General features: G+C 39.1%; 1 protein-coding gene and 1 long non-coding RNA gene across 4 annotated transcripts in view; one reads left to right on the top strand and one right to left on the bottom strand.

Annotated features, from left to right (window-relative positions):
* Positions 1-438: 438 nt before the first annotated feature.
* On the bottom strand, positions 439-19,538 carry LOC139082603 (uncharacterized). Its single transcript, XR_011538800.1, has 3 exons — positions 19,443-19,538; positions 13,951-14,070; positions 439-634 (listed from the first exon to the last, which is right to left on the bottom strand). It is a non-coding gene; the product is annotated as an uncharacterized lncRNA (long non-coding RNA).
* Positions 19,539-19,596: 58 nt separating this feature from the next.
* UBE2K (ubiquitin conjugating enzyme E2 K) overlaps positions 19,597-21,502 on the top strand; it is a 68,867-nt gene continuing 66,961 nt past the window's right edge. The window contains exon 1 of one of the 3 annotated variants that reach the window (XM_008532871.2): positions 19,597-20,284. In XM_008532871.2, the coding sequence (XP_008531093.1) occupies positions 20,222-20,284 (63 nt within the window). In that variant the 5' untranslated portion in view covers positions 19,597-20,221. The remainder of the gene's footprint in view (positions 20,285-21,502) is intronic. The other 2 variants (XM_070615120.1, XM_070615121.1) reach the window with 2 other exon arrangements.

Genomic DNA, 21,502 nt, shown 5'->3' with positions numbered 1-21,502 from the left:
TAATGTACAGCATGGTGATTATAGTTAATAATACTGTATTATATACTTGAAAGTTGCTGAGAGTAGATCTTAAGAGTTCTTATCACAAAAAAGAAATGGTAATTATGTGACTGGATGGAGGTGGTAATCATTTTGCAATATATAAATGTATCAAATCATCACATTTGTACCCCTTAAACTTACCCATGTTATATGTCAATTATAACTCAATAAAACTGGGAAAAAAGGCCTCCATTTTAACAATAAAGTTGTTGAATTACTGTCTGAAACTCTATATTTTAGAGGAAATCTTGTAAATAGGGTACTTTGTAGTTATTATTTGTTACATAAGAGAACAGCCAGCTATAAAAATTCTTTGGAATAGGTAAAATATTTTTAAAAGCAAGGTTTTGTACTAAATTCTCTATGATATATTTTAATAAATTAATCCAAAAATACTAACTTGTAATCATAGTGTTTAATAGCACTGATAGATAAAGGTAATGTCAGGAAAGTTGATGTTCTGAGCAAGAAGAACAGGGAACAGAAGGTGTAGTGACAACAGATGACAGAGAAAAAAGCAGAATTCATCAGCTCCCACTTTGCTTCCATTTTCCATCACCAAGAATTATCCTCAAATTAGAAAGAGTAGGACCTACAAAAGAAAGAGAGAATTTAAGTCCAAGGCAGTAAAGACGTAAAACAGCGTCCAGGTCCTTAACACAACTTCACCTGTCTGGTTTACTGAAAGAGTTTGAAACGTGGTGGTAACTTTGTTGGGAACAGAAGAGGTGCCAGAAGCCTGGAGATGGACAAATGTCCTCGTTTTCTAAAAGAAGAAACTGCAAGCCTGTAAGCACATTTTTCCTTGGCAAAATTCTGGAATGGATAATTAGACAAATGGCTTGTGAATCTTTAGAAAAGTGGCGAAAACAAGGCACAGCATGAATTCACTAAAAAATAAATGGATCTAAATGAGGCATTCCTCCTTTCTGATAGGGTTCCTACTCTCCCTGGTTTGACCCCTGCAGCGTCACGCAAGGGAAGAGAGCGGGCCTTGGAGTGGGAGGAGGCTGAATTCTAATCCCAGCTCCACCACTTACTAGAGGTGAGACTTGGACACTTGACTTCTCGGAGCCTGTGATGTAACCCAAATGTGATGGAGCTTCATTGGGCCAGCTCTGCTCTTACCCAGGGCCTTCCTTGAGATCAATCTCACACACGTGGGCTTATTACAAAACACCAACAATTCAAACTTTGAAGTCATTGAGAAATAATGGGGACTATGTTATACACGACACAACAAAAACTTCATAAAAATCCTCTTATCTAACCTGGCTCTTGCCTAAAATTCCTCCCCTAGGGAATCTGCGTCATCTCCTTCACCTCTCACTTCCTCAAAAAAACAAAACAAACAAACAAAAAAAACCCCCACCACTTTCCCCACAGCTTCTCCAGGCATTCTTCTGCTTTTCCACCAGCCAGTAAAACAACAATATTTAGAAAAATAAATATGTGGTTAGCTAAAACCAGACTACACTCATGTATGCCCTAGGGAGCCCGAATTTTTCTACTATGGCAATAATTAAAATAATAACACCTACCTCAGAGAGTTTTTGAAAGGACTAAATTAAAAATAATATGAATATTATTTTTGATATGATAATTTTTCATGTGATATTCATATTTTTCATATGATAATATGAAACAGCGTGAAAAAGTTTTGGTCACTCAATAAGTAGTAGCCATTATTATTCATCACTACTCTTACTACTATGGTAGATCAAAAAAATGGTGTAGACCTTGCATATCCTTTTTTTGAGGCATTTGACAAATCTTCATGGACAAGGCGGATTGGATGATAGTACAGTTTGTTAAAAGTTGAAACGATTTATACAAAGGTGAAATAGAAATCTAGCAGTTTGTCACAGGCCTCTGGCCATATCCTGTTAAACATTTTCATGAGTCACTTAACATGAATGAGCATATTGGAAGCATGCTTATCAAATTTGCAGATAATACAAAATGTGGAGTGATTAATAGGTGATAAGCTGAATGTCAAAATGAAGATTCCAGAAGATCTAAAAAGGCTGATCCAAAAAGTAATTTGAGTTAATGTAAAACTGAGTATGTGTGCTTAAAAAAATAACTGCTGCTCAAAAACAGAATGGTGAGACTTGAATTTACTTGTATTTCAAGTGAAAAAAAACTGAAACATCTTCTTGACTACAAGCTCAAAATAAGCATTCACTGTTGTCTGAAAGTTAGACAGCAATCACAACAACTAGAAATAGAACTCAGAGAGAGAGGTGTCTGGTTTTGATTTATGTTCCCATTTCTCTACAGCATAGGGTAGTAGGGGCATAGCCTCAAGATCCCAGGTTCTAGTCTTGGTTCCAACACTAATTTGCTACATGACTTTAGCAAGTTGGTGAACTTTTTGGGAGCTTCTTCATCTTAAAATTCCAGAGAGGTGGGGAGGGAAGTTTGGACTAAATTAATTCTAAAAGAACTTCTGGCCATGAAATTCTATTTCAATTATTTAACTCGAGGCCACTACCTATGTTATTTAGCTTAGCAGATTAACTAACTGTCACTTTAGATATGAGAGGTATATTTGGTTGTAAATGATGTAAACTCAATTCAAATTATTTTAAGCAAAACAGAATTTTGATGTCCACACAAAGAGACTTTGGTTCCGAGGGAAGTAGGATTTAGAACTGGTTACTTGATTTAGATGGGAAAGCCAGCCTGGGGTGATGACTTAGGGAAACAGCATAGGAGCTAAGCTTTGTGGAATGTCTACTATGTGTCAGATTCTGTACTAAGCTGTTTCAAGTCTGCTATCTCCTTTAATCCTTACCCAAAAGTACAGAAACCAAAGTTCAGAGTAGTTTAAGAAACTCACCTAAAGTTAAATAATAGAACTGAAGAAATGACCATGGCAAATATAATTTTCCATGGTTTGGCCTAAGGATGCTTGACTAATAATATGCTTGCAAATGTTACTTAATAATGGTAGCTAACACAGTTATAGTACTTACTGTGTAACAGGAACTATTCTAAGTGCTTTATATATGTTAACTTTTTAATAACTTTTAATTTTGAAATAATTATAGACTCACAGGAATTTGCAAAAATATTACAAAGAGGTTCCACATACCCTTCATCCAATGGTTACCTCTTACATAATTATAGTACAATAACAAAACCAGGAATTTGACATCAATATAATTCATGTGTATAGTTCTATGTGATTTGCTCACATATGTAGATTTGTGTAACCACCACTACAATCAAATTTATTGGTGTTGACATTTTACCTTACCTCCCTTATGTTCCTTTACCCTCTCGCATTTATAATATAACTGCCTTAAATATTTCTTCTACATACATGGAGAACCACATTAGACGATGTTATAATTTTTGTTTCAACTGTCAAACACATAACTTAGAAAACCCAAGACAAGAAAAGTCTATTATATTTACCTACATTTTTGCTCTTTTCATGTTTTCTTCCTTCCTGATGTTCCAAGATTCTTTCTTTTATCATTTCCTTTCTGTTTAGAGGAGAACTCCCTTTGGTCATTCTTTTAGGGTAGGCCTAATTTGGTGAATTTGGAGTCATATTCTCCTAGTCTTCCTTCATCTGAGAATGTGTTTATTGATCTTTCATTTCTGAAGGATATTGTCTCTGGATATACAATTCTGGATTGACCGTTCTTTTCTTTCAATACTTCAAAAGTGTGCCACTTCCTTCTGGCTTCTGCAGTTTCTGATGAGAAATCTGCTACTCTTCTAATTGTTTTTTCCCTATATGTAATGTTTCATTTCTCTCTGACTGTTTTCAAGATTTTTCTTTGTCTTCAGTTTTCAGAAGTTTGGCTATGATGTGCCTTGACGTGGATTTCTTTATGTTTAGCCTGTTTGGAGCTCAGTCAGCTTCTTGAAACTGTGTGTTTATGGTTTTTGCCAAATTTGGGAAAATTTCAGCCATTATTTCTTCAAATACTTTTTCAGCCCTTCTGTCTTCCTCCTCTCCTTCCAGGACTCTGATGATGATAGTCCCATAGGTCCTCAAGATTCTGCTATTTTTTTAAATCCATTTTTTCTTGTTTGTTCAGACTGGATCGTTTCTATTCTTCTATCTTCAAGTTCACAGATTCTTTCTTCTGTACTCTCCATTCTTCTGTTGAGCTCATCCATTAAGATTTTTATTTTGGTCACTGCATTTTTTAGTTCTAAATTCCCATTTGATTCTTGATGACATATCCTATTTCTTTTCTAAGACTTTCTATTTCTTGCTGAAACTTCCTATTTTTTCATTGGTTTCAAAGCATCCTCATAATTGCTTGTAGAAACATATTTATGATGGCTGCTTTAAAATCCTTGTCAAATAATTCTAACATCTGTGTCATCTTGTTGTTGGCATCTGTTAATTGTCTTTTTCTCATTCACTTTGAGATCTTCCTGGGTTTTGATACGGTTAGTGATATTTTATTGAAACCTGGACATCTTGGGTATTATAAGGCTCATAAGTCTTTAGATCTTGTGTTTTAGCAGGCCTCCTCTGACATGGCTCTGGTGGGTAAAGGGGGATGCTACCTCATTACTGCCAGGCAGGGGTGGAAGTCTTGGTTCTCCTCTGTGATACCCTGGGTAGGAGAAGGGGCATTTCACTCCTGTCAAGTGGAGGCGGGAGTTCTGGCTCCCTATGGGGCCTCTGCTGACACCATGGAGGCATATATGGCATTGTTGCTCCTGAGAGGGGATGAAAGTCCTGGCTCTCTACTAGGCCTCCTCTGACACCACTCAGCAAGGAGGAGGAGGTGTTCTATGGGTGGAGATGGAAGTCCAGGTTCCTCATTTGATCTCCACTGATAGCATGGAGGATTCGGTACTGTTTACTACCAAGCAGAGATGAAAGTCATGGCTCTCCATCAGCCTTCTCTGACACTTACCCTGGCAGAAGGATTGAGATGACTCATTCCAGCCTGGAAAGAGTAGAAGCCTAGGCTCCCCACTGGTGATTGTGTGGGTGGAGCCACGGTTATTTTCTGTGATGTTTGCCTAGAGTAGAGCAGTTATTGTTTAAAGGTTTTCTGTCTTGCTAGACTAATCCTTTCCTGGTTCTTTGGCTAAAGACAGAAGGCTTTTCTTAGGGGCATTATTTTTTTAATCTGTGTCCATTGGTATTTCCAGGTTTCTGGCTTCTCCAGTAACCAGTGTGGAATATACACAGTGAAAAGAAAACCTAGGAACTTGCCATCACTTATTCCTTGGGTCCTGACATCATTAGCTTGTCTGCTTCCTCCTCTCCACTTTTCAGAGTCTTCTTGTATTTTATTTTATATAGAATATCCAGGGATTTTAGATGCACTTAGTGGAAGGAACAATGAAAACTACATCTATTCCGTTTCTTCCTGGAAGTAAAAGCCTATACTAACTTTTAAAATCCTCATAACAATCCTATGAGGTAACTTTTAAAATCCTCATAACAATCCTATGAGGTAACTATTATTATAGCCGTTTCATATGGAGAAAGTGAAGTACAGAGAGGTTAAGTCATTTGCCCAAGATCACACAGCTAGTAAGTGAGGAGATGAGATTCAAACTGAGGCAATCTGCTGTCAGAGCCTAAGCTCATGACCACCATCTGGGCTTATGACAGCCATCTATTTATTCATCACTTCATTTTAGTCAAAGTACTGTCACATTTCATTTCATTCATTAATTTAAAAAGTATTTCTTGGGTACCCATTATGAAGCATGTTGTACTAGATATGAAGATACAACATTGAGAAGACATGATCCCTGGCCATAAGATGCTCACAGTCTAGTAAAGAGTATAAAAATATAAATAAATTATCATAATAGAACGTCACGAGTACAATAGTAGATATAAGTGGTAGACATAGTGACTGGCTGCACAAAAGAGGGTATAAGTCTGTTTGAAGAAGGAAGGAAAATTTCACAGATGTTTAATTTGGCTCTTGAAGAATGGGATTTCAGTAAGTGGATGAGACGGGGAAGGAACTCTAGGCAGAGAGGACAGCATATGCAAAGTCAAGGAAGCATGAAAATAGATAGCATCAGGGGCTGGCCCAGTGGCAGAGTGGTTAAGTTCACATGCTCTGCTTCGGCAGCTTGGGGTTCATGAGTTCAGATCCCAGGCATGGAACTACACACTGCTCATCAAGCCACGCTGTGGTGGCATCCCACATACAAAATAGAAGAAGACTGCCACAGACGTTAGCTCAGTGACAATCTTCCTCAAGCAAAAAGAGGAAGATTGACAACAGATGTTAGTACAGGGCCAGTCTTCCTCACCAAAAAAGAAAAGAAAAGAAAAGAAAATAGATAGCATCTCTTGCTTGAGAAGCAGTAAATAGAATGACATAGCTGTTGTGCATGGTGTATGTGGAGGAGTAGAAGATGAGATTGTTTTCCCCAAATTATTCTAACACTGCTCATTAAACAATTCATTATTTCTCTACTAATTTGAAATGCCACATTTATCACATACAAAATCTTTATAAATGGTTGAGGTGGTCTATTCTGGCTATACTGTCTGTTCAGAAAATTGGTTTGATTCTTAATAGCTTTAAAACACTTTAATATCTTAGTGTCTTTCTTTTTCAAAATATTCTTAGATTTAGAATGAAATGGTTTGGTTGCAAAAAAAAAATCCCCTTGGAATTTTAGTTGGAATAGCATTAAATTTATGTTATTTTGAGGACATTTGGAAATCTTTACCATTTGAGTCTTCCAGTACAGAAATGTGTCTTTTAATTCAAGTGTTCTCAGTAAAGTTTTATGCTTTTTAAAAGATTTATGTGCTATATAATTGTAATGTTTATTGCTAGATAATTATTTTAGTTTTACTTTGTGAAAACATAATTCTTAAATTGATTTTTAAAACTATTTTATACACAGATAGTGAATTCATGTCAAAGCTTTATTTAATTCATTAATGAGAAAAATCAGTAAAATTCTGAGCTCCTTTGGAAAAGGAGAACTAGAAGTATATAGTTAGTGGGAAAGGAATGCTGAAATAAGATTGCTAAATGAGATACAAAACTGGTCAGTGTCCTAAGGGACTATAAAATATAACCTTTGGGCTTATCCTCACTTCCAACAGAAAGAAAAATATATCATTGCATCCTATTCATTTCTATAAATTAAATCCAACTGTCATAGGATTGGAAAACATCTGATCCCTAATCGATTATTGGTCAGAATTACAATTTCTGAGTCAGAAGATCTTTGGGCAGGTTATTAAAAAATGCTCTTAATAAAAAGCTCTAGCACAGAATAGCTAACACAATACTGAAAAAGAGCAAAGTTGGAGGATTGACACTAGCTGACTTCAAGATGTACTATAAAACTACAATAATCAAGACAGTGTGGGGGGCCAGCCCAGTGGCCCAGCAGTTAAGTTTCCACGTTCTGATTCTCGGCTGCCTGGGGTTCACCGGTTCGGATCCTGGGTGTGGACATGGCACCACTTGGCAAAAGCCATGCTGTGGTAGGCGTCCCACGTATAGAGTAGAGGAAGATGGGCATGGATGTTAGCTCAGGGCCGGTCTTCCTAAGCAAAAAGAGAAGGATTGGCAGTAGTTAGCTCAGGGCTCATGTTCCTCAAAAAAAAAAAGAAGTAGTGAAGAAAAATAAATTAAAAAAAAAAAAAAGAAATAGCTATTAAGCCAGGAAGAGACATAGAAGAATCTTAAATGCATACTGCTAAGTGAAGGAAGCCAGTCTGAAAAGCCTACATACTGTATGATTCCAATTATATGACAACCTGGAAACAGTAAAAAGGAGACAGTTAAAAAGACCAGTGGTTGCCAGAGAGAGTAGGAGGGGGTGGAGGAGGGGTGAATAGGTTGAGCACAGGATTTTTTAGGTCAGCGAAACTATTCTGTATGATATCGTAATGGTGGATACACGAAATTATGCATTTGACAAAACTCATAGAACTATACACAAAGAGTGAACTCTAATGTAAACTGTGGACTTTAGTTAATAATAATGTATCAATATTGGTTCATCAGTGATAACAAATGTGCCACACTAATGCAAGATGTTAATAGTAGAAACTGTGAGGGGCAGGGACAGGGTATATGGGAACTCTCTGTACCATTTACTCAATTTTCTGTAAACCTAAAGCTGCTCTAAAAAACAAAGCATTAACTTTTAAAAAATGCTTTAGTGGGGCTGGCCTGGTAGCATAGTGGTTAAGTTTGCATCCTCCGCTTTGGCAGCCCGGGTTCCCAGATTTGGATCCTGGGTGCAGACCTAGCGCTGCTCATCAAGCCACGTTGTGGCAGCGTCCCACATAAAACAGAGGAAGATTGACATAGATGTTAGCTTAGGGCCAATCTTCCTCACACACACACACACAAAAGCTTTAGTATATTAAAAGGCCATGTAATCATCTTTTTGCTTTATTTCGAGGTTTTGGATAATTTTTCCTGAATAGACTGCTATGTGAACAGAATTTTTTACCTACTATACTCTCTTTTTCTTTTAGAAAGCCAATTTTTTTCAGCTTTATTGAGGTATAATTGACAAATCCTACTATACTTTCTAATTGGTTATTTTTTGGTGAAGGAACAGTTATTTTATATAATCTCCTTGTAATCAGCTACCTCACTGAACTGAATATTTCCAAAAATTTTTCAGTTAATATTTTTTCTCTCTTTTGTAAATAGTCATAGCATCCACAAATGATTGTAATTTTGGCCCCTATTTTCTGATCTTTGTAATTTGAACATTGATGTTAAGGGTGTAGGCTCTGGAGTCAAAAGACCTGTGAGAATCTTGTCTCTTTCATTTCCTCGTATTTAACTTTGTGTTGGACAAGTTACTTGCCATGTTTCAATTTCCTCATCTGCAAAATGAGATTGTTGTGAGATTAAAAGAGTTAATTTACATTTTAATAACTTAATCATATGTGTAAAGCACCTAGAAGTATGCCTAACACAAAGTGAGCACTGAAAATGTTCCCCTTTTTTCTCGGGATTTTGAACTATTTAGAACTTCCATTACACTGTTAAATAGTACCCTCCCTGCCATAAGATAGATGGCTGCTGCAGTTCCAGCTCAGTGATATTCAGAGGCAGGAAAAAGGGAACGATCTTGCTTTGTGTCCTTTCAAAGGATTCCCCTTCTTCCATCTCAGACCCCCAGCAGATGTCCCTCATTGCTCACTGGCCAGAATTATGGCACATGCTTATGCCTAACCTACTTAAGACAACCATGATTATTAGGCCAATCAAGAGTCACCTTTTGGGTTTGGGGAGGGCCCCAGACTCCCTTGGCTACATGGCCACATGGAGGATGAGTACAAAAGGGATTCTGCTAAGAAGGAGGGTGGGGCAGGTGAGGGCAATGGATTTGGGTAGGCAATTAATAGTGTCTGCTTCATAAATCAGCTTAGAATGTAAAAAATTGAACTCAATATCTTTCTTTCTATACCTGAACCTCTTCCTATTTTCCCTATTTCTGTTTATAGTAACATTTTTTTTGAGGAAGATTAGCCCTGAGCTAATATCTGCCACCAATCCTCCTATTTTTGCTGAGGAAGATTGGTCCTGAGCTAACACCCGTGCTCATCTTTCTCTATTTTATACATGAGATGCCTGCCACAGCATGGCTTGATAAGTGGTGCATAGATACACACCCGGGATCTGGGCCTGTGAACCCTGGGCCACTGAAGCAGAACGTGCAAACTTAACTGCTGTGCCACCAGGCTGGTCCTATTTCTGTTAATGACACTAAAGGAAATCTGAGTTTTCTTTGCTTCCTTCCTTCCTCTCATCTTTTAAATCCAAATTGTTTGCTGGAAATATTTTCCCTACACGTGTAAGCTTTTCTCCAGTCCCATCATTACCATCCTCTTTCAGATACACATTGTTTTCTCCTAGAGCAATGGTTCTCCTATGTTCTCCTGCATCAGAATCACAGGGAGGATTTATTAAAACAAAGATTGCTGGACCCCAGTTCAGGGTTTTGATTCAGTAGGTTTGGGGTGAGAACCAAGAATTTGCATCTAACAAGCTCCTAGGTGATGCTGATGCTGTTGGATACCACTGTTAGGAACCACTGTTCTAGAATATTTTAACAGCTACCCAGGTAGCTTCCCTCTTCCAGTCTCTCTTCATTTCAGTCCAGCCTACTGAAAGCTGCCAGTATTAATCTTCCTAAAACACAATTTCAATATATAACAACCCTAATTTAAAACTTTCACTAATTCACTGTTGCCTCAGATATTAAAAAATCATACTGTTTTGCATGGCTTCAGATAGGATTCTATAAACCTAGGAGAAACAAGATGTCTGCCCCAAACAATAGTTCCTTCTGGATTAATGATTGGTATCTTTTCTTTTCTTTCTTTTTTAATGACGGCTTTACTGAGATGTAGTTCACGTACAATAAAACTCACTTTTTTTTAGGAGTGATGGGGCTGGTGAGGCTGTCTATTTTTATTTATTTTTTAAATAATACCTTTATTGAGACACAATTTACATACCATACAATTCACCCATTTAATGTGTACAACTCCACGGTTTTTAGTGTACTCGCAGAGTTGTACAACCAGTTTCAGAACATTCTCATCACCCCAAAAAGAAATCCCATGCCCATTAGCCATCACTTTCCATTCCTCCCTCCTCTCTTCCTCCTCTCCCACCTAGACTTAGGCAACCAGTAAATACTTTCAGTTTTTGTGGATTTCCCTATTCTCGGCATTTCATATAAATGGAATAACACAATATGTGGCCCTTTGTGACTTCTTTCACTTAGCACGTTTTTAAATTTCATCCATGTTGTAGCACGTGTCAGTACTTTCTTTGAATTGCTGAATAATATTCAATTGTATAGATATACCACAAATTGTTTATCCATTCGTCAGTTGATGGACATTGGCACTATTTCCATTTTTTGACTATTATGAATAATGCTGCTATGAACATCTTTGTACATACTAATTAGTATCTTAATATTTAAAATCTATTCCTAAAACACAACATCTGAACTGCCAAACATAAAATTTCTGTGCGACTTATTTTAAAATTATCATATGCTATCCTCTATTTGTATTTGTCTTTTAATGAAACATTCTATGTCCTCCAATAAATTGGTCATTTCATGAACAAAGTCCCTATCTTATTCCTGTGTAGCCCTAGCATCTAACATAGTTACTTGCACACCCATAAATGGTGATATTAATAGTGGCTTTTCTTCAATGTAAAGCTTGGCCTGGGAAAGATAAGAATTACCTTCTGTGGTTAAAAGCTTGAGATGATCCCTCACACATATGGTCAAATGATTTTCTACAAGGATGCCAAGACTATTCATTGGGGAAAGGACAATCTTTTCAACGAACGATGCTAGGAAAACTAGATATCCATGTGCAAAAGAATGTAGTGGGACCCTTCTCTTACACCATATACAAAAATTAACTCAAAATGGATCAAAGACCTAAACATAACAACTAAAACTATAAAAGTCTTAGAAGAAAACATGGGGGCAAATCTTCATGACATTGGATTTGGCAATGATTTCTTAGATATAATGCTAAGAGCACAGGCAACAACAACGAAAAATTAATTGGACTTCATCAAAATTAAAAACTTTTTGCATCAGAAAACACTATCAGGCTAGTGAAAAAGTAACCAAAAAAATGGGAGAAAATATTTTCAAATCATACAGCTGATAAGGGATTAATAGCCAGGACATACTTTTTTTAAAAAAAAAAAAAAACCTCCTACAATTCAACAACAACAAAACAAACAATCTGATTCAAAAATAAGCAAAGGACTTGAATAGATTTTTCTCCATAGAAGATACAGAAATGGTCAATAAGCATATGAAAAGATGCTTAACATCAATAATCATTAGGGAAATGCATATCAAAACCACAGTGAGATACCATCTCACACCCATTAGGATGGTTATTATCAAAAAAAAGCAATAAGTTGACAAGTGTGGGAGAGGATGTGGAGAAATTGGAACCCTTGTGCACTACTGGTGGGAATGTAAAATGGTGCAGCTGCTGTGGATAATGGTATGGTGGTTCCTCAAAAAATTAAACGTGGAATTAACAAGTGATCCAGCAATTTCACTTCTGGTTATATACTCTAAAGAACTGAAGCAGGGACTTTTTTTGTTTTGTTTTGAGGAAGATTAGCCCTGAGCTAATATCTACCGCCAATCCTTTTCTATTTTGCTGAGGAAGACTGACCCTGAGCTAACATCTGTGCCCATCTTCCTCTACTTTATATGTGGGACGCCTGCCACAGCATGGCTTGACAAGCAGTGCATAGGTCCACACCCAGGATTCGAATCTGTGAACCCCCGGCTGCCAAAGTGGAACGTGTGAACCTAACTGCTGCACCACCGGGCCAGCCCCTGAAGCAGGGTCTTGAAGAGATATTTGCACACCCATGTTCATAGCAGCATTATTCACAGTAGCCAAAAGATGAAAACAACCCAAGTGTCCATTGATGGGTGATGAGTGGATAAACAAAATGTGGATACATACAATGGAATAGTATTCAGTCTTAAAAAGAAAGGAAATTCTGATATATGCTACAACATGGATAAACCTTGAAAACATTATAAGTGAAATAAGCCAGCCACAAAAGGACAAATAACATATGATTCCACTTATAGGAGGTACTTAGAATAGTCAAATTCATAGAGACAGAAAGCAGAATAGTGGATACCAGAGGCTGAGAGGAAAAATGGGGAGTTATTATTTAGTTGGTATAGTTTCAGTTTGGGATGGTGAAAAAGTTCCAGAGGTGAATGGTGGTGATGGTTACACAACAAAGTGAATGTGCCCAGTGCCGTTGAACTGTACACTTAAAAATGGTTAAAACGGTAAATTTTGTTATGCATATTTTACACAATTTAAAAAAATAGAAAGCTTGAGATGAGGTGTTGTAAGGAAGCCTAGGGAGAGCCTGTACAGAAAGCCTTGGTACTCAGTTTTATTAAAGACAGAAATCTAAAAATCTAATTGTCTAGTGTGGTGAATAAGGTTTCATTGTTTTTAAAAAATAATTCTATTTAGGGGGCCGGCCCCATGGCTGAGTGGTTAAGTTCGCATGCTCTGCTTTGGCAGCCCAGGTTTTTGCCGGTTCAAATCCTTGGCGCGGACATGGCACTGCTCATCAGGCCATGCTGAGGTGACATTCCACATAACACAACTAGAAGGACCCACAACTAGAAATACACAACTATGTACCAGGGGGCTTTGGGAGAAAAAGGAAAAAATAAAATATTTAAAATAATAATAATAATAATTCCATTTAGCAGTAAGTGTGCTTAGTTTACATACCAGTCTAGACATCCTTAAGCTCTAATTGTTGTAGTATCTAAGTGCTTTCCTGAACTTTTCAGATGGGAAATATGAGGATGTACCTTCCCTAATCAAATAAACAAAATTGTGGAATAATAAATTACCAAATGCTATTTAAACTATTTTTCTTTAAAATTAGCCTCCTTCCTAATGTTAACTTAAGAAAATATTATGCTGATAGGTTAAAGATGTGTAAGAATTCATACTATTGTGAATAAATCAAAATCATAAAAAGGAGGATAAAATAGAATTGCATCAAATTCTGATCACAGTGCTTTTGCTGAGATGTTTGTATGATGAGTATGTCTTCTGCTACTTTGGAGTATGCTTTTCGTGACAGCTCTCTTATCCTGAGAAGCCTGGCCTCTGTAGGGTCTCCTGAAAGTGCCTAAGTGATGGTGCTGGCTCACTTCAGAGAGCACAGGGGAATTTCTTGTGCATATTCTTCCCTAAGCCTCTGGGAAGAGGGACTTAAAGCTAGATTGTTACCCTGGAAAGGAGCCATTCCTTAGGATAGTACAGTTGAATGGTCATCTATAGAGCCGTGAAAGTCGGCATGAATCTCCACTCCCGGCAGCACCAAGAAAGGGAAAAATATTTACCTACTCCTCATAGGGCAATGTCTTCAGTGGTCACTCTCAGGTGGCCCTTCAGAGCTTGATCTTCACTCTAGTGGGGAAAGTTGTTAACCCTGAGCTCCTTGAGTAATCCTGATGAGGAAGCTGCAGAACAGTAGAGACAGAGTCGTAATTTTCCTCAATAATAGCAACACCCAAGAGAGTAAGAAATTATGGTTGTACCTTGGTGTATCAGACAGGGTCTTGGAGGGAAGCAGGTGGTTAATTAGAAGAGTTTGTTGAGGAGACTATTTTTAAAAAGTTAAAGGAAGCTGACAAAGACTAACAACAGCAGGGAGCTCTTGGCACCTCCAGGCTTGAGGGGGTAAAGGGAACAAGATTATCAGAATCCGGAAAGAGCTACAGCAGTAGCCGTAGCTACAGCTGAAGGGGAAAGCTATTGGACAGGATGTGTAGCCTTTGGTAGGGAAATACTGCATTGTTAACCCTTAGCCTCATCTCCTGCCAGTGCCTCCCACCGGCCACACTCAACTAGAATCCAGAAGGTAAGGAAGTCTTGTTGATTAGAAACAACATTGTGGATCATACTTCCAGTATCTAGAGGCACAGAGTAGAGAATGTTGGAGAGTGGATTTGGAGGAGCAAAATGAAGATTATCTGGCTGACTTAATGAGGCTTACATAATTTAGGAAAATCTGTATTCTAAATAAATGATAAATAATTGACATAACTGAGGGGTTGAGTAGGTAGAAGCTAGTTGTGGATTTTAGTTAGTGAAAAGTTCCCATGTTGATGAGTTCATGGCCTTTGAGATGACCAAAGGAAGAGGATTTTGAAGAGGAGCTTCTGAAGGATTGGGATCTTTGCATTGGGGCCCCAGTGATTCTAGGCTCTAAATTAGAGGACTCTGGTTTAGAGGTCAGAAAGGAATTAACCAATCCAGCAAAAACAATTGGGATGGTCATCAGAGGGCAGTCTACCGGAAAGGTGGCTTGTGTCGTGAATGTGAAGTGTGAAGGCCATATAGCCATGTCCCACTTGTAGCTTCATATTCTTTGGACAAAGTGGGATTATGAGGTCCTTTCCTTAAAGAACTCCCACCTAAAGAACCTCTGTACCTGATAGGAACCTAATCAGTAATTTAAGACAAGAAAATATATTCTGTACTGTTAAAACCAGCATTCCACTCATGCTGCAGATACTTTGAAAGCCACAGTGGTGGGGGTTCTGATCTAATCTCTAAATTTGGAATAACATAGTGTGCATTACAATCCATCCTGTAGTGCCCACTGGCCTGGAGCTAAGTTTAGAAGTTCGGCTGTGGATCTAAATGCTGCTTTCCACTCTTGCTGCTCCAGCTTCTCACCCCAGCTGGGGCAGGTAGGGGAGAGGAGTTAACAAGATAGGAAGGGCAGAACTCAGTGAAAGAAAAAAAAAAGGCAGAATGATCTCAGAGTTATAACTGGGTGTTTCAAAAAGAGAGTTAAATGAGAGGCTTAGGTAGAATAGGCAGTGGTGAGAGAAAGAAAGGAAAAAAGTCTCACAAAGCAGGCAAAACACAAGGTCAGGAAAGAGCTGTAGAAAAAAAAAATCACTCTGCATTCAGAAGAACAGGAAATTTGAATCTGAACAGCAGTAATAATAACCAGCAAGAGCTACAAAAAGGAAGACTTGCACATTTCTAGCGTTGGCAATTATTATCAGGGGTCAGCAAAGCCCTATTACGCCTTGCTGCATTTTTTTTAATGTGAATCAGCACATCCAAACACATTGTTCTGTTAGGGGCAAGAGAAGAGTTACCAGATTAACTTTCCTCCATCATCTAAAACCAATTTTACAACTTCACATGTATAATGTTCATGTAAATTATATATTCTGAAAGTGTGTGACTTTTCGATCTAATCCTCGTGTTTAAGCAGTACTTGTACGCTCAAACATACTCAGGACTCCTTCATACTCTTCAAAAATATTGAGGATTCCAAAGCGCATTTGTTTATGTGGGTTAAACAACATTGTGTTAAAAATTAAAACTGATAAATTATTGAAACATTTATTAATAAATAACTATAATAAGCTCATTACAGGCTCACATAAATAATATATCTTTAGTGAAAATATATCTTCCAAAACAAAATCTCTTTAATGCCTCACTTAATAGAACACAGCTGGATTTTCGTATATGCTTTTGCATTCAACATGTTGCATATGTTGTTTTTATTGAAGTATATGAAGAAAATCCAGCCTTCAACATAGATGGAAAGGGAAGGAATATTTTAATAACTTTTTCAGATAATTGTGGATATTCTTCTTTAATATTACATTAAATCTAGACAAATGGTAGTTTTGTAAAGCTTAGTTGCAATGTGGAATCTAAAATGTTATCAATGAACTTTTTGTATTCTTTTACATTAAAATCCATTGGTCTATCTTGCACCTTGAGTTGATGTTTTACCCATGTGTGATTTTGCAACATCGTGTACTGTACATTTGGAAAATATTGATTCACAGATTTATGCAGGTCTTCCAAATGTTGACACATTTCATTGTATAATTCCAAGCAATCACATTTGCTGTTATCACCACCAATTTAATCAGAAACGCCTTTAAGTGTATTGGGACGTTGCCAAGTTACAGTGGCAGATATGTTTTCTAAAACTAATTTTCAGTTGCAAGTTTGAATGTTATCATTGGCAACAAATTCTGCCAGTTGTTTTCCTTGAAGTGTCAGGCCCACGTGTTCATTTTTGATAAAATGTCTGCCAAATAGCCAACCCTTAATAAACATAGTTTGTCTCAATCATTAAGTAAAAATGGTGTTCCATGAAAAAAGTGGCTAGTTCAGCTCACAACTCAACCAACTGGACAAGTGCTTTCCCAGGTACTTTGGTAGGCAGCAGAAGGCTATTTATGTATCCTTCCCATGCATCACACAGACTATTAAGAAGACATACTCAAAAGTTGAGGTTTAATAAAATCAGTAATTTCTACTGCTTCATCAAAGACATTTTAAAGCGGAACTGGAATTTTTTAATAGTGAGTGTGTGGCATTAATAAAATTATTACTAGTACAGTAATTTTTTTGCCCACTATAGCTTTTACATCATCAGTGCAAGGGTCAACACAGTAAAAAGGCAAATAATGTCTTAGTTTTATTATGATAATAGTTTGGGCATTGCAGACTGACCTCTGGAAACATCTCAGGGACTCCTAGATGTCTGCAGACTATATTTGAGATGAATTCTCCCCATCCCTGCTAGAATGTAAAGCCTACAATTTCAAAAGTTTGTCTCTTGTTCACTGATATGCCACCAGGGCCTAGAACATTTCTGGCACATAGTAGGCACTCAATAATTAATTAAGTAAGCAATCAATCAGAACTAGATCATAATAATCAAGAGCTTATAATCTGCATTACTAGAAACTCATTTTTAAAAATTTAGGTTTTTTTGAGGAAGATTAGCCCTGAGCTAACATGTCCTGCCATCCTCCTCTTTTTGCTGAGGAAGACTGGCCCTGAGCTAACATCCATGCCCATCTTCCTCTACTTTACATGTTGGATGCCTACCACAGCATGGCTTGCTTAACAGTGCTATGTCTGCACCCGGGATCCAAACCAGTGAACCCCGGGCCACTGAAGCGGAACGTGCAAACTTAACCGCTGCACCACCGGGCCAGCCCCTAAAAATTTAGTTTTGAATAGGTAAAATATACAACAGGATACATGGTGAAAAGTCTCCCACTTTGCCTTCTCCAAGGCACTTAAGTTGCTTTCTCAGAGATAATCACTGTTGTCAGTTTCTTATGTATTTTTCCAGTGATATTTTATGGATTCACAAGCATTATTACACAAGCATACTCCTTTCTTCCCTCACACATATGGTGGTATACTATACACATTATGGACTGTATAGTGCTTTTTTAAAAGTAAACTTTTTCTTTTGGAATAATTGTAGATTTACAGAAAAGTTTCAGAGATTTTTATATACTCTTCACTCACTTCTACTAATGTTAACATCTTACACAACCATAGTACCATGTCAAAACTAAGAAACAAACATTGGTTCAATACTGTTAACTAAATTTCAAAACTTGTTCAGATTTCGCTAGCTTATGTCCTTTCAGTTCTAGGGTCCAATCCAGGATACCACATCGCATTTAGCATAGTGCTTTTTTCCCCTTAAAATGTATTTTGAGGATTATCTCATATCAGTTAATATGCAGTTGCCTCATTTTCTGGAAGGACTGCAGAATGACTCCCTAGAAGTAGAATTTCAGGGCCAATAATATGTGCATTTAAAAATTACCAAACTCGTCTCCCCCAAAGAAATTACCATACCCTTCTTAGCAATTTCCCTGTGATTTGAGTGTTGCAAGTTTCTTTGAAGTTCGAAGATTAAGGCTGGGAACTGAATGAAGGTTATAAATGTAAAGTATTCAAAAAAATTTGGCACGCTTCGAAATAATCATTTTTACTGTACTAGCACCAATACACATATGTAGCATTGCATGATTTACATTATACCAATAATTCACTGTATGACCCACATATATAGTTGGTTCCTGTTAGGACCACTAGGGGGCTCTGCTGGAGGGTTTTTATAATTTATGTTAGTCCGGTTAGAGAAATGTTTCGAGATAATGCTTTAGAAATCTGAACTCTTAAAACTTGAAAGAGATCATCTACCTAACCCAGCTTCCTTATCATGCAGATGAGGAAACCAAGGTTGGCCAAGAGAGCTGGCATGGAGGAGAGCTGGAATCAAAAGTCCACGCTCTGTGCCTGTGACAGGAATTCAAGAAATTCTTTTTTGCCGTATGCCTCCACTGAATGAATCACACCAGGGGCTATTTCCTTTTTTGCTGCCACAATTTTAGTAAGCTTTGCTAAGACCGTAGATTTGCGATATTTTTCTAATAGGATATTTTACCGATGGGTTAGTGTGAAAGAAGTGCATGAAATATAAACTTTATGACTCATTCCAAAATATTCTATTCAAAGTACCTCTCAGCACCAAAATCATATTACTTACTGTAGACCTTGGCAACTACTTTCCAATTGCCTTTAAAACTTACTTTCCACTTAAAACATTTTACTTTTGTCTTTATTCATTTATCTTCATTCATTTTATCCATTCAATATTTATTGAGTGCTTATTAGCGCCAGACACCGTTGTAGGCCCTAGGCTTCAGAAGCGAAGCTGCCCTTCTCCCCAAAGAAGCACCTATTTCTCCATTTTTCACTTTAATACATAAACTATTTCCACAGGCCTTTGTTCAGTGGTTCTCATAGTGTGGACCCTGAACCAGCAGCAGGAGCAGCAAGCATCTGGGAACTTGCTAAAAATGCAAATTATTAGGCCCACTTCACACTCCAGGGATGGGGCTCAGCAACCTGTTTTTAAAATAAGCTCTCCAGGGATTCTGATGTACACTCAAGTTTAAGAACTACGGTTTTAGTTCCACGACTCGGTATTAACTAAATAGGTCAAAGATCAACATCTGGCTTTTAAACCCACCTCAGGCATCTCCATGGAATACCCGTCCCAAATACACCTGACAGGACCCAGCAGTGACCATGCTTAATTCAAAGATCTGTAGTACCTGGAATGATCGTAACAATAGTGACACTATAATGGCTTCAGAACAAAACCTGACTGCAGTGGATTTTCTGGGCCTATCCCAACAGAAAATGGGCCGGACTGAGTTCTGGGATAGTGTTTTCATAGGCTAGACACAGCCGAGCACATCAAGCCCGGGGTTCTGGGTCTGGCTGAGTCAGGCGGCGATCCAAGCCGCGTGGGGCCGCGTGAACCCGTCAGGGTGGACTCGAGCCTTCGGTCAGAGGTTGGGGGCTGGAAGCCCGGCCCATACCACACTGGCTGGAAGACGGGCGGAGGCGCAGAGACGCCCCGGGAGGCCGGGCAGCGCTGGTCAGCACGCAGGCCGCACCCTCCTGCCCCCAGACGCCGGCAGGGCGGAGCCACGCGGCGGCAGCTCGGGCAGCGGCGCGCGGCGCGGGCTCGCGGCTGAGGCGTATGGGGCTACAACGGGAGCGGCTGCGCCGCCCGGCCGGGTCAGCGTCGTGCGCATGCGCGGACCCGGCGCCATTTTGGTGGCCGGGCGCGGAGGTGATTCCACACTGAGGGGAGCGCGGCGGCCAGGGTGGCAGTGGCAGCGTTCCTGGGCTCGGGTGTGAATCGCCGAGGGAGGAGGCGGTGGAGGAAGAGGTGGCAGCGGTGGCGGTGGTCGTAGCGGTGGCGGAGGAGGCGGGTACGAATCAGCTGCGGGCGGAGACATGGCCAACATCGCGGTGCAGCGAATCAAGCGGGAGTTCAAGGAGGTGCTGAAGAGCGAGGAGGTCAGAAATGAACTCCCGGACATCCCCCACCTCAGCCCAGGGCGGGAGGGCCCTTCCAGCCGCGATCCCGCTGTCCCCGGTAACCCCCGGGTGGCGCTCCTTGCGGCCGCCCTTCTGCCCGCGGGGAAGCAGCAGTCTCCCCCTCCTTCCGCCGCCTTCCCCTCCCCTCGCCGGGCCCTGGGATGGACGGTCTCGCGGGCGGGTGGTCTGGAGAGGAACCCGGTTGGAGGGGCAGATGGAGAAGGGGGCACTTCTCGACGGGGTGTGAGCTCTAGAGAGAGCCCCGAGGCTGTGGCAACAGCTGGAAGTGTGGCTGTAGGGTGGGGAGGGAGCAGGCCGAGCCTGAGAAAACCCGGGAAGTGGGTTGGGGGAAGGGGAAAGGTGGTAACTGGATCCGGAGAGCCGCGCTGCTCAAAGGCCCACACTTTTAAGGGTATTCTGGGTTATACCCTGTCTGGCCTCCCCTGTCCTTTCCTTAGGGAAGGGGCGATGAGAGTCCGTAGGTATTGATGAAAGGAGAAGGACGTTCAGAGTTACTCCCTCTTAGTTGGATGTTGGGAGAGAAGGGGAGACATAATGGGATACTATCTTATTTGGGTGGTGGTTAAGGGAATTTTCACCTGGCATAGGAAATTAATTCCTAATTAGACCATTATTTCATTTTCACTTTACGCCCATTCCTAGGCCTCTTTTCTCTTGACATCTAGAGCTTTTTGACTGGGTAAAGGCAAGTAGTTTGATGTGTTAAAAACGTTTAAATATTTTTAGCTAGGAAAAAATAATAGAGTTTGTGAGTAGCTTGTTTCAAAATGTTGTTTACAAGTTACAGATCTGAGAGTCTTTCCTAAGACAATGCCTCTGACTCTGTTGTGTTGTACCATGAAACTTCATTATGATGTCCCTCCTAGTTAACTTGATTCTTACTTTTGAAAAACAGCCCTATTAAAAACATGGGGTTTCACCAGATTAATACATTGTTATATCTTTTTATTAAGTGAGTAGGTTTATCCCAAAGTACCGTATTTGAAATGGTTAAAAAATATTTTGTCTCAAGCTGCTCTTGAGTCCTGCAGTATTTAAATACTCTAGTGCTGACCACGTCTTATTTATATAAGATATTCAAAATGTTCTAGTAATTTGATTCAAAACTGTGGAAGTATCCGTAAAGTTTTTCATACCGAAATCAACAAGAATGCTAGGTTGTTTTTCCTCCTTGGA

Source organism: Equus przewalskii, chromosome 3 (assembly GCF_037783145.1).
Source record: "Equus przewalskii isolate Varuska chromosome 3, EquPr2, whole genome shotgun sequence".
Classification (NCBI taxonomy): Eukaryota; Metazoa; Chordata; class Mammalia; order Perissodactyla; family Equidae; genus Equus; species Equus przewalskii.
The sequence above is the reverse complement of the archived record's forward strand: the minus strand, read 5'-3'. Positions and strand labels throughout refer to the sequence as shown.